Source organism: Hoplias malabaricus, chromosome 2 (genome assembly GCF_029633855.1).
Source record: "Hoplias malabaricus isolate fHopMal1 chromosome 2, fHopMal1.hap1, whole genome shotgun sequence".
In the NCBI taxonomy this organism is placed as follows: domain Eukaryota; kingdom Metazoa; phylum Chordata; class Actinopteri; order Characiformes; family Erythrinidae; genus Hoplias; species Hoplias malabaricus.
In genome coordinates, this window is record NC_089801.1 from 26,695,975 (window position 1) to 26,708,956 (window position 12,982).

Genomic DNA, 12,982 nt, shown 5'->3' on the forward strand with positions numbered 1-12,982 from the left:
ATAGGGAGTTGACAGTCTCCCTTTAATAAACTCTCTGTTTCAGCCGGAGAGCGGATATGTCCCATTTCGTTTGATGCACTCCAATCTGTGTTAACAATTTTTTACCTGCCACGGGACATCCCTGGGAGTTCCATTCTTGGGTCTTATTTAAGCCCAAGAACGTAGAAATATATTCAACACTTAAATATATATATATATATATATATATATATATATATATATATATATATATATATATATATATATATATATATATACACACATATGCCCTTTACCATGACAAAAATATTTTTTATTTGATTGTAAATTTGTCAAACATTGTCCTGTTGAACTGAATTCGTGTTTTAAAAGTATCCAACACTGAGAGTATGTCTCCAATTTTCTTCCTCATACTGTCTGCTGATGTTCTACGGTGTTCAGTATATATTTCGAGTTAGTTTGTTAAAACTGAAATGCCTTTAGAATCCTCCCAGTTTAAGAAATGATACATAAAAACGTAATAAATCCCAAAAGCTGTAATTTTGTTACCGGCGTCGCATTTTTATTGAGCGTCTGCCATTATTCAACGTAGGGATTAGAGAGTAGGGAGCGAGGGTTCCACTATCGGGACGTACCCGCGGTGCGGAGGGAGGTTGGGTCATGTGGTTATTGTATGTTTGAGTGCTGCTACCTGTGATCTAACTCTGGTCTAGTCTATGGACAAGGTAGGCTGTTATTTTTCAGCTATTCACAGATATATGGTCCTCGAGATTTGAATTCTTGATTATATGTGAAAAAATGAGAGTAGCTGTTACACTGACAAGTGTTTTGTTTCCAGTCACATTGATAAAGTTAACTTAAACCATGTTTTCAAACCGTGTGTGTGTGTGAGGAGACAGAGAGAGAGAGAGAGAGAGAGAGAGAGAGAGAGAGAGAGAAAGAAAGAAAGGAAGAGTGTTAGCTTTCACGGTACCGCAATATTAGGAAATGTATACTCCACTACTATTTGGTAAACCGTCAAACAAACGAGCCAGATCAAGTAGCTGAGAGACAGGATCACCTCCTTTGTTATTGGCTCATATGGGTGGGAACACACCCTGGAGGGGGCGCCAATCCTTCACAGGACGATACACACTCACACATTCACACTTATAGACACTTTTGAATCGCCAATCCACCTAAAAACGTATGTTTTTGGACCGTGGGAGGAAACCAGACCACCCAGAGGAAACCCCAGTGGACATGAGGAGAACACACCTCACAGATGGTCACCCTGAGCAGGGCTCGAACCCACAACCCCAGGACCCTGGAGCTGTGTGACAGCGACACTACCTGTTGCACTAGTGTGCCACCCATGTTTAATGCAGCCTACCTTATTATATGAGGTTTTGAATGCTGTGTCTGTGCTGTTAACTGTCAGACTGTATTATTGTTTGTTTTTCTCATCAGTTTCTACCTCTTATTACAGAGCTGCCCTGTGTGACAGAATGTCAACCAATACGCTTCTGGTTTTATATGGGAGTCAGACAGGCACAGCCCAGGACGCAGCAGAGAGAATTGGACGGCAAGCTCAGAGGAGGCGAATGGAAGTCGTGGTGCAGGCTCTGGACAGTTACAATGTAGTCAGTACCGTATATGAATCTTTAAACGATAGTAGTCTATGAATTCAATTTAGAAAATTGTGGAGTTCTGACTAATGCAACTTCCTAATTGTTAGCCTTTCTGGGGATTGAAGAGTCTAACCTCGGTGCCCTACTTCTCTCCCATTTACAGACAGTGATGCCAGGCAATATAGTTGTCTATTAGCTAATATTTTAGCTAACTAATATACATTTCTTCTCTAAGTGCATTGAGCTGTCCAGTGTGGTCATGATAGAAGCAGATGAACAGATGCAGTTTTGAAGAATTAACAAAACAGTTGCATAGACTATAGAGAAAATGTCTATTGTTCAAAAAGTTTGATTGGCTTTAATACCTTAATGCATATCAGCTGTTGCATTGTTATTTGGATTTACAGGTTTGAATTTTTGATGCTCAAGTGTGTCTCTGTGTGCTTGTGTTTCAGGCAAACCTGATCTCAGAGTCTCTTGTGGTGTTTGTTTGTGCCACTACAGGGCAGGGTGACCCTCCAGACAACATGAAGGTATAAGGGAATGTTATGTTAACAGTTTGTTATGGATATATGGACACTACGTTTTGAAACAATCTGTTTTGTCGCAGTGGTGAAGTCCCAGGTACACAGTAAATTGTTGATTTAGCACGGGTAAATTTACTGTGTACCCGTATTTACACTTGCTCAGTAATGACATCATTCTGACATCAGAAGGGGAAACAAACATTTCATTTAGAACCCAGGGAACTGTCTTAACTTGTGGAAAGAGGTATAATATGCCACATTAATAACAGTTATAATTATTTAATAATATATTATTATTTTATTAGAATTTTGTTCTGCGTATGCAGAAATTGATGTTAAAACAGTCTGATATTGTTACGCTCTCTAAAGCTTAACTCCACTTTATGAAACTGGCTGTTAGACTGAAGGTCATTATTTACTTATTGGTGAGACACATTTCAGTAACCTCACTTAGGTGACAAATATAACTGAAGTAATGCACTTTTATTGTAAAATTGCATTTGCTAGATCTCCCAGGTCCATGGCATTTGTGTTTGTGTCAGTTAAAGACAAAAATGACTATTTTCTCATAAATAAAATCCACAAAATAAATGTAAAAAAATTAGAATATATTCATTGTAAGTCTGTGGCTGTCTTGCAGAATTTCTGGAGGTTTCTATTCAGAAAGTCTTTGCCTGCTGGGTCTCTTTGTCGCCTGGACTGTGCAGTTCTGGGCCTGGGGGACTCCTCTTACCCAAAGTAAGATTTTCCAGGAAAGTAATCTTGGCATTGGTCTGTACTGATATTTTCTGACACCATTAGCAAGATATTCAGTTGCAAAGGCCTCATATTTTTGGATTTTAAATAAAGCATAAACAAACCAACCACATTAAAAATTACTAAATTCCTTTTTGTCTTGTAAAACCTGTTATGTTTGTATGTATGTTATTACATTCACATTCCAAATTAATTAGTGTTTGAATGTTATGTTCTGATAACTCACTTTTTTTAAGGTTCAACTTCGTGGCAAAGAAACTCTGTAAGCGTTTGCTGCAGCTTGGTGCTAATGCCCTGCTCCCTGTTGGACTAGCGGATGACCAGCATGATTTAGGGTAAGAATCTTTGGTATCACCGATACTTACTCTTCAGTTGAGGTCAGCGACTAAACTGCTGCAGTAGATCTAATACATGACAATGATCATAATGGTTTTTCTTTACATACCATGATACGTTTCTTGATATATGGAGCATGATAGAAAGGGCTGCTGAGTTTAATAGGATTTTTTAGTGTATTTGCTTTTTCCTTTCCACAGGAACATATAAATATGTAATCAGTATATTGTTTGTTTTATATCTTTTAGGCCAGATGGTGTGATTGACCCATGGCTAATTTCATTTTGGGAGAAAGTTCTGTCTCTGTATCCTCCGCCTGCAGGATTAAGCCCACTTCCAGAGGAAGAGCCGTGAGTTCTAAAGCACTAACATCTCAATGCAAAGCATAGGTGATAGTCGTAGGGCTATCTTGATTCTTCTCAGCTTTTTTATAGATAGTTTAAATTTTTTTGTTGACATTACATTTTAATTACGTGCCCTGATCTCCATGACACAAGAGAGTAGTGAAGTAGTGGTAACTGTCAAAACTCTGCCTACCCACACAATGCTATATTTAACTTTCAGATGAGTTGTTGTTTTAAAAGGACTAACACCTGACACTAAAATGGCCATGACTAGCAGTGTTATTCTTTCACATTTTGCGTGCTGCCCTTGCTGTTTCCTAATGAAAATATATAGGGATTCTAATTTAAAAAGCAGTCTGGGCTGAGACCGTCCTTATAACATCAGCATGAGAATGAGTGGGCCTAGAATTGTTACAAGTCCACAAGCTTTTTGTTTATATCTGTGCCTCTATGACACAGCTGATGTCCCGGCATGTGTTTTATGCCTAAATATATATATTTTAATGTTGTAGCTCTGACCAGCAAGACTTTTATTATAAAGGGTTTTATGCAAAAGCGAAAATAAAATATTTTGTTTATGCCTGGTTCTTGGCAGATGGAAATAGTATCCTCACTTATTGAAACTGCTTCACAGAAGTACAACGTTATACTGTACGCAAAGACAAAAACTGGTGTGGATTAGCAGCTGTTTTTATTGACTAGCAGCTGTTCTTAACTGCAAAACTTTACCGTTTTAGATATACACTTTTGTTGTTAATTTTATTGTCAACACTTTGAGCTGCTTTTTCATGTATGAATATTATGTATAAAACTCCTTGTAAAAGAAACTTTTCCCCACTCAACCGACATATGATCAAAAGAGTAAATATCAGATTATTTTTCTGAATTTTATACATGGATTTGCTGTCTGAAACCATATATATATATATATATATATATATATATATATATATATATATATATATATATATACCATAATGCCAGTTTTTATGCTGAAAAATGGAACATCAGTGCTAATTTACCTTAGGTTACATGAATAAATGTTGATATTGGTGCACATTTTTGACAGTTTGACTGTGTGTATAATTTACACAGGCTTCCTCCTCGCTATGTTTTACACTTCTTGGATGACATGACAGAGAAGCCGCTCACAAAACCACTGCCACCTGACAACCAGGCCTTACCCTCTGCCAGTCGACCCTTTCTGGCAAGATTGGTGTCCAATCAGAGAGTGACAGACCCTGCTCATTTTCAGAGTGTGAGACATATCGAGTTTGACATCACAGGCTCAAACATCCAGTGAGTAGCAATAATAATGAAGATTTAAACACGTTCAAGCACCACTCAGTTATTTTCTTCAATCATTCTTTATGTTATGCAAAAGATATTATGTTGTCACATAGTGCCCCTTAATGTGTCAAGAGATTTCTAACTAAACCTATTATAAAGATGGCCTCCTTAGTGTGAGGCACTCTCTCCATGGAGCATAAGGTGATTCATGGAGAGCCTACAAAGTTATTAGATTCTGTGCATCGTATTAGATTCTGTGCATCGAGTCACACGGAATAGAAAAATATATTAATAACATTTTAATTAATATACTTTGCTACATTTTGATGGTAAAATTGACCTCCTAAAATTATTCATTCTTATTATTTTAGCGTGGGTGCTTATTGCGTGTGGATGTGTATTGAGACCCACATTTTGATGGGTCAACATGTTTTTATGACTTATTTTCCCATTGTCTGTGTACTGTACATATGTTTGATAATAAAGTTAATTTCATATACCTACTGTGTGTTTGACAGGTACAGTGCAGGTGATGTTGTAATGTTCAGACCGTGCAATTCTATAGATGATGTGGAGCAGTTTTGTCAGCTACTAAGACTGGACACTGAACGCTACTTTATACTTACCCCAAGTGATGGCAGCAGAGGTATGTGCATGTAATCTGTGCATTGTTGTATATACAGGGATTACAGTGGGGCTGATGCTGCAAGGGAAATGTTTGGAAGGGTAAGCACTGAGAGGAGTGACCAGTAAGAGACATAACAGTTACAAGTAAAAAATGAATTACATTTTCTTATTTTACAATTTAATTGAAACCCATTTTCGTAAATTGGGGAATTTATTTCTTTAACTGGGTTAATAATATAGACACTGTCCTTGAATATTACCTATATAGCTTCCTATATTACAGAGCTCTGGAACAGATCTCTGTCAGGAAGACTGGCAGATGATATGTATTTGGTAAAGTGAATGAACAGTTTTTTTGCCATAAATTGTTCTGTTGATTTTCCGATTTAAATGATGTGACTAGAAAATTTTAGCATGCACTATGTCAAATATTATTTAAGCTAGTTATCCTTCAATGGTTTAACTATGTATGTAACAGAAATTGGAGCAGTCTCATATTCCGTCTTTTCTATATATCTCCTAATTTTCAACCCCAATTCCAAGATAGTTGGGATCCTGTGTAAAATGTAAATAAAACAGAATTCAATGATTTGCAAACCTCATAGACCCATAGACCCTCATAGACATTTTGGTATTTCGTGAAAAATATTAACTAATTTCAAACTTGATTGTAGCAAAATTACAAGACTGAGCTAAACTCATATGAGCAGATTTGAACCTTTTTGTTGTATTTAGTTGCTATAGTTTAAACACAAATAAATAGAAAGGCTAAAATTTGCAGAAGTACAACATTTATGTTTCCTGTAGGGAATGTTGTTGCCTTTTAAATGAGCAAAATCTGCTATTTGACCAGAGGTATTTAATCGTGTGCATTTGAATCTACAGCCAACAGAATATTACAGTGTGAGCATATGTAATGTGTCTTAACCCCTCCTCCCTCAGCTCCAGTTCCCGTGCGCCTGCCTCAGCCCTGTTCAGTCAAGTATCTAATAGAGCAATATTTGGACATTGCTGCTGTTCCTCGCCGCTCCTTCTTCGAACTGCTCACCACCTTTGCCACTAATGAACTGGAGAGAGAGAAACTAGCCGAGTTTAGCTCAGCACAGGGTCAGGATGATCTGCACAGCTACTGCAATAGACCACGCCGCACAGCCCTGGAGGTGAGTGCTTTCTGAAGACCGTTAGTGTTAACAGGTCTTTGCTGATAAATTCAGGAGCCAGTAGTGGTGTAAAAGTGTCTGTGCACAATGAGAAATTAATTAGAAAACTTTTGATTATCACACTGTACTTTCCTGTTCAGAATGGGTTGACGATTCAACATGTTGGTTCAACTTCAATTCTGGAATGTTACACTTACATTTATGATATTTGGCAGACATTCTTATCCAGAGTTCTTACATAACTTACAATTTAAATTATGTTACTGACATAAGCAGAAAGAGTGTTATGCATGGACTAGCAGCGCACCAGTGAGAGGGTTGTGGGTGATTAAGAAGAAAGCCTAAAAAAGTATCTTATCTGGTTGAACCAGTGACTGTCCAATGTCAAAATCGTCCTCATTGTGTAAGCAACAGCACTGGACCTATGGAAATTTGTTGCGACTACTATAAGCCAGTGTATGATTGCTTTGGGTCATGTTTGACTGGACATTTATGTACAGCCCCAGTGTTGGAACAGTATGGTAAAAGCATGTAAAAAAGAAAGTAGTGATTTGTTAATTATTTTTTACCTGTAATATATTTGGAAAAAAAAGCAATCATTCAACATCATATTTTTTTTTAACTAAACAACTACATTTATTTTCTATCTTGCATAAAAATCTTGTATAAACATGTATGTTCTCAGTTACATGTTGAAAAAAAAAACGAAATTATGATTTAGCATCTCTTAGCAATTTCTGAAACAGAAAGATGTGTTAATTATTTAGCTAGAGTGTGGTTTTGGGTATGAGCTTGTAAAAGAAGTCTCTTGTTCTGTCTTGCCTATGCCATAAATATTTTGTTTCAATTTGTATATATATTCATATATATTTCATTTCAAATAATACCTTATAATTAGGAGATTGAAGATGATAATCAGATTTTCCATTGAAAAATGGCTAGCTCCAGAAATTCTTAGAGGTGCTTTGAAATGGAAGATTACAAACCTACCACGACCCTGAAATGGAGAAGCGGAGAAGAAAATGATGATGAAATGATGATGATGATGATTACAAACCTTAAAATAACATATACCAGTATTCCCTCATCTTTAATTACTGTTTCTTTCCATTAGGTTCTGGCCGACTTCCCTCATACTACGGCTAATCTCGATGTAAACTATCTTCTAGATTTGTTCCCTGAAATTCAGCCTCGCTCCTTCTCCATAGCATCTTCTCTGCTGGTAAAGCATGTTTTAACATTGTATCAACAATCTGCAATGGCTCAATTTTTAAAATAATATTCCAGTTATGTATTACTCATGTTCAATAACTTACAAAAAAGCTGGAGTACTGTTTTCACTGAGTGTGTAATATGTTTAATTCCCACCTAAACATCCCCAGGCACACCCTAACCGGCTCCAGATCTTAGTAGCTGTGGTGAGGTATAAAACCAGACTTCATAAGCCACGTAAAGGCCTGTGCTCCTCCTGGCTGGCATCCTTAGACCCCTCTCAGGGTAATCACTCTTACATTGTACTCCTGAATAAAAAGTTATTCACAATGCATGCATAGATTGCAAGCAGGTTAATGCAAGGTTTTGTGCTTCAGCAGTGATCCAAAGGTGTTTAACACATTTAAGATTATACTTCACTAATAATCATTCATAAAAATGATGCTACCAAATAATCCTCAAACAATCCTTATTAGTATAAGAGATGAATGACACGGGTCAACATACTGTCATGTATAAAAATGTACAAAATGACAGTATATTGCAAACATTTTGTGGCCACATAATCATTTAAAATTGGCTTTGAAATTAAAGGCTTTTAATTGTTTTAATTTATGTAACAGACTCTTATTTTGTAAGGGCTTTATACAGGAGGATTTATTGAGGATTGGATGGTATTCAGCCACAAGACTAGTGAGGTCAGCTATTAAGGTTTTATGATTTGTTTTGGAATATAAAAGACACTACAACAAATCCCAGTGGTACTGGATGGTGCTCAGTCTTTCCAGAGAATGCACTTCCACTATTCTGCAGACCAATAAATTATACCCCTCTAGCCAACATTTAGCACTAAGTGTTGAACAATTAATTATCTGTGTCCATCTGTGTACCTTACACAAGCTGAATTAATTAATTACTAACTTTTGAACATACAATGTATGTATAGAATATGAACAGCCATCTTAAATAAGAGTTGGCCCTACCTTTGTGAGATTGCTGGCCTTGCTGTCTTGTGGGTAAGACGCCCCCCCTCCATCCCATCACACAATAGAACGTACTGGCCAGCTCAGGTATCTGCTGGCTGATGTGACAGATCTGGGCAGTTGCCATTCTCCTCCAGTGCATTAAGCTGTCCAAAGAGAATGAGTTGGCTAAAGCTCGCAAAGAGATGGAGGCTGGCTTTACGTGTCTCAGAGGAAGCATGTAACCCTCTCAGGTTAGTGGGTCGGGAGCCCTTGCTTGCTATTGAGTGGAACTGGGGAGATCCACAGATCAACCATAACATTGACCACCTCTTTGTTTCTACATTCATTGTCCTTTCTCTCAGCTCCATTGACCCTACACGAAGGCCATGTTGTTCTCCAATCACAAACTGAAGTCCATCTCTGCATACTTTGTTTTCCCCCCTTCACCTTGCTCTTCAAATGTGAATCCACAGAGCAGGTATAATTTAGGTGGTGGACCATACTTGGTAGTGCTCTGTTCACTCTTTTAGACACACCTATCTTGTTGGTCCACTTTGTAGATGTAAAGTCTGAGACAGTGGCTCATCTATTGCTGCACAATTTGTGTTGGTCATCCTTCATCAGTGGACACTGCTTTGTCTGATACACTTAATAGCAGGACAACACACACAAACACCACCACAACATCAATCACTGCAGCGCTGAGAATTATCTATCGTGAAGATCATACCTGTTCTGTGGTGGCCATCTGTGGGATGACTGAACATTGAAGAACAGGGTGACAAGGGGCAATCAAAGCATAATTGTAGAACTACAAAGTGGTCACAATAAGGAGTTGTAATTAGGTGGAAATAATGAACAAGAAAGAAATGTGTCATTTGCATTAGTTTTTGAAGCTCCAGCTGTACTTTGTATGAGGTTGAAATATTTTTTGTCTTTCCTTTAAAAAAATATTATTCTAAATTGTGTTTTTAAGGTGAGATCTATGTACCATTATGGGTCAAGAAGGGTAGCCTAAAGTTTCCCCAGGACCTTGACACACCTGCTATAATGGTTGGGCCTGGTACAGGTGTTGCTCCATTCAGAGCTGCCATACAGGAGAGAATTGCTCAAGATAAAACTGGTAAGTGTTGTGCCATAGCTGTCAATTTTGAAGTTTTGTGTGTTTGTGTATGTGTATACCAGACTGTCATCCCATTTATTAAAAACATACTTTTGCCACTCACATATGTAATATATATTTTCCTCAATTTCTCATTTGTTTGCTTCGTTTCTTTCTATCTACTTTAAGGACTTCTAAGGAAGACTTCTAAGGAAAACCTGTTCAAGTTTACATCACATGCAGAAATACTAAAGGGTTCACACGTTTTCATGGGCCACCTTTAGTGAGATTTTAGCCAAAGGGCTAAGGTTCCACAGGAATATGTAACAGTAAAGGATGTAGTTTTCAACTGATGTGATCCTTGTGTATTTGAACATGTTGGAGAGTGGCTCAGCCAATCAGATTTTGGAGACTGAATACTGAATTGTTTTCCATTTTTCCCCCCCATGTCTCAGCTAATGTATTGTTTTTTGGCTGCCGCTCCAAAGCCAAAGACTTCTATTTTCACACAGAGTGGGAGGAAAATATTCAGGCTGGTCACTTGACCCTATTCACAGCCTTCTCCAGAGATCAGGTCAGTAGGGCCTAGAAAACACTGATATGGTAAATACCACATTCTGTGTCATTGGAAATGGGGATTTGGGGACACCAGAACTGAATTAGCAGCATTTAAATAAGCCATAATTCATTTTCAGCATTAAAACCAGCACAAAAGTAACCCACATATTGGGCTGGCCATCGTTGCAGTTTTTATTACAGAATCTCTAATACATTCAGGAGAAAATGGGGGATTGGTTTTTTATTAATAAAAAAAAATTAGCAGGTGAAATAAGGTATTTTTGAATTGCTGGAAGTAACCAAATTAATTTCTTGACATAAGACAAATTCTTTGACATGAGAAGTAACTGGAAAAGTTATATTTATTTTTTTTAAATTAGTAAATATATTAATAATTATTTTTTTTAATGTTTTTATTTTTTCAGGACGAAAAAATTTATGTTCAGCATAGAGTAAAGCAGCAAGCCAAACTATTATGGGACCTGATCGCAAACAAGAATGCAGTCTTCTACATTGCAGGGTAGGTGTGGCCCAGGATTGCCTTCAAAGATTTAGTAATATCTGGTTTAGATTTTCCAGAAATGCCACTGATACATTTATGTATTTACCCGAAAGTATTCACTCATCTGCCTTTTCAAGCATATGACATCCCATTGTTAGTCCATAGGGTTTAATATGATGTCGGCCCACCCTTTGCAGTTATAATAGCTTCAACTCTTCTGGGAAGGCTTTCCACAAGATTTAGCAGCGGGCTTTGTGTTTACGGGATTTTTTGTGACCATTCTTCCAGAAGCGCATTTGTGAGGTCAGACACTGGTGTTGGACGAGGCCTGGCTCGCAGTCTCTGCTCTAATTCTTCTCAAAGATGTTCTACTAGGTTGAGGCCAGGACTCTGAGCAGGCCAGTCAAGTTCTTCCACACCAGACTAGCTTGTCTGAGTGTCTTTATGAACCTTGCTTTGTGCACTGGTGCACAGTCATGTTGGGACAGGAAGGGGCCATCCCCAAACTGTTCCCACAAAGTTGGGAGCATGAAATTCTCCAATAAAGCATTAAGAGTTCCTTTCACTTGAACTACAGGGCCCAACTCCTGAAAAACAACCCCACACAATTACACCCCCTTCACTTGGTACAATACAGTCAGACAAGTACCGTTCTCCTGGCAACTGCCAAACCCAGACTTGTCCATCGGACTTCCAGACATATGCAATGTGCCTCAGCATCCACTGACCCAGCTCTGTAATTTAAAGTAGCTGAGTTACTGTCTTTCCCAGTCGCTTCCACTTTGTTATAATACCACTGACAGTTTAGAATATTTAGTACAGTGAAAATTACATAATTGGACTTGTTGCACGTGTGGCATCCTATCACAGTACAGTGGAATTCACTGAGCACCTGAGAGCGACCCATACTTTCACAAATATTTGTAGAAGCAGTGAATACTTTTGGCAAAATAGTGTATGTAGAAGTATAGAATTTTCTTTTCATAATGTTTTCAGGATGATATTGTGAATATGCATCTCTGACTCATTTGTGTGACAGAGGTCCTTCATTTAGCTCTCACACTAATGGCTAATTTTCCATTTATTAATTCTAACATTTGCATTTTTGGAGACATTTTAACACAAGCTACCAAAAAAGATATCTTAACACTGTCTGCATTTATATACAGCTTAAATATGTACATCTTTTGCACAGAAATTCCAAGCAGATGCCTTCAAGTGTATGTGATGCACTGAAAGAGGTTTTCCAAAAAGAGGGATGTATGACAGAGAGCCAAGCTCAGGAAATGTTGGATGCCATGGAGAAAGCTGGTCGTTTCCAAAGCGAGACCTGGTCTTGATTTACTTCCTTGTGCTTACTTAATATTTAATTCTTAAAGCCCAAGTCAAACTTGTAATGTTGCTATGCAGCTGAAGATAGTACATATGCTTCTTTACTTTAGTTATAGGTTTCATGTACATTTCCAGCCATCAGATGTCCCCCAATTTGCATTTACCTTAACCATGCATATCTACATGTACAATATTACAGATAAGGACCAACAATTCTGCATTCTGTAATATATTTTAATATACTTCATTCCAACTGGTGCCAAGCTGTGAGCCTTTATGATTTGCTTTTTATTAGAATAATTTGAAACCAAGCTGTTTCATATTTAGACCTATCAACCTTTAGTAGTTTTTCCATTTATGTCAAACATGTATTATTTCACACCCAAACATGACAAAAGGCCAAGTAGTGCGAATCATATTTAAATATGCACACATTGCACTGAAATGAGCTATGAATAAACTATGATAATAATTGTGCTGAATCTTGTATTTTTTTCCTCTCTCAAGTGTATTAAAAACACAATTTTACTTGTGTTTTTAGGTATATACAGACTAATGCAATTCTAAGCAGATATCGGCTTAAAGGAGTAATATTCTACATGTCCTAATATTCTCATTTACCCCGGGGGCCACATTTTAAAGGTGGTGTTTACAAAAAACATTTTATTCTTTAAAAAGTAAA

General features: G+C 37.4%; 1 protein-coding gene across 1 annotated transcript; it reads left to right on the plus strand.

Moving 5' to 3' along the window:
* The first annotated feature begins 587 nt into the window (after positions 1 to 587).
* On the plus strand, positions 588 to 12,767 carry ndor1 (NADPH dependent diflavin oxidoreductase 1). The gene is made up of 15 exons (XM_066660059.1): positions 588 to 704; positions 1,448 to 1,601; positions 2,045 to 2,122; positions 2,757 to 2,854; positions 3,109 to 3,207; positions 3,457 to 3,558; positions 4,648 to 4,851; positions 5,361 to 5,488; positions 6,412 to 6,629; positions 7,744 to 7,851; positions 8,012 to 8,126; positions 9,783 to 9,929; positions 10,364 to 10,482; positions 10,892 to 10,986; positions 12,164 to 12,767. Exons 2-15 carry the CDS (start codon positions 1,467 to 1,469, stop codon positions 12,306 to 12,308), a joined length of 1,791 nt encoding a protein of 596 aa, XP_066516156.1. The 5' UTR covers positions 588 to 704; positions 1,448 to 1,466; the 3' UTR covers positions 12,309 to 12,767.
* Positions 12,768 to 12,982: the final 215 nt, after the last annotated feature.

Bases quoted from the DNA above. Each gene is read 5' to 3' on its own strand.
- ndor1 (XM_066660059.1), top strand. From the start codon at position 1,467: ATGTCAACCAATACGCTTCTGGTTTTATATGGGAGTCAGACAGGCACA. The intron at 5,489-6,411 runs GTATGTGCATGT...CTCCTCCCTCAG, and splicing joins CCCAAGTGATGGCAGCAGAG to CTCCAGTTCCCGTGCGCCTG. The intron at 9,930-10,363 runs GTAAGTGTTGTG...CCCATGTCTCAG, and splicing joins AATTGCTCAAGATAAAACTG to CTAATGTATTGTTTTTTGGC.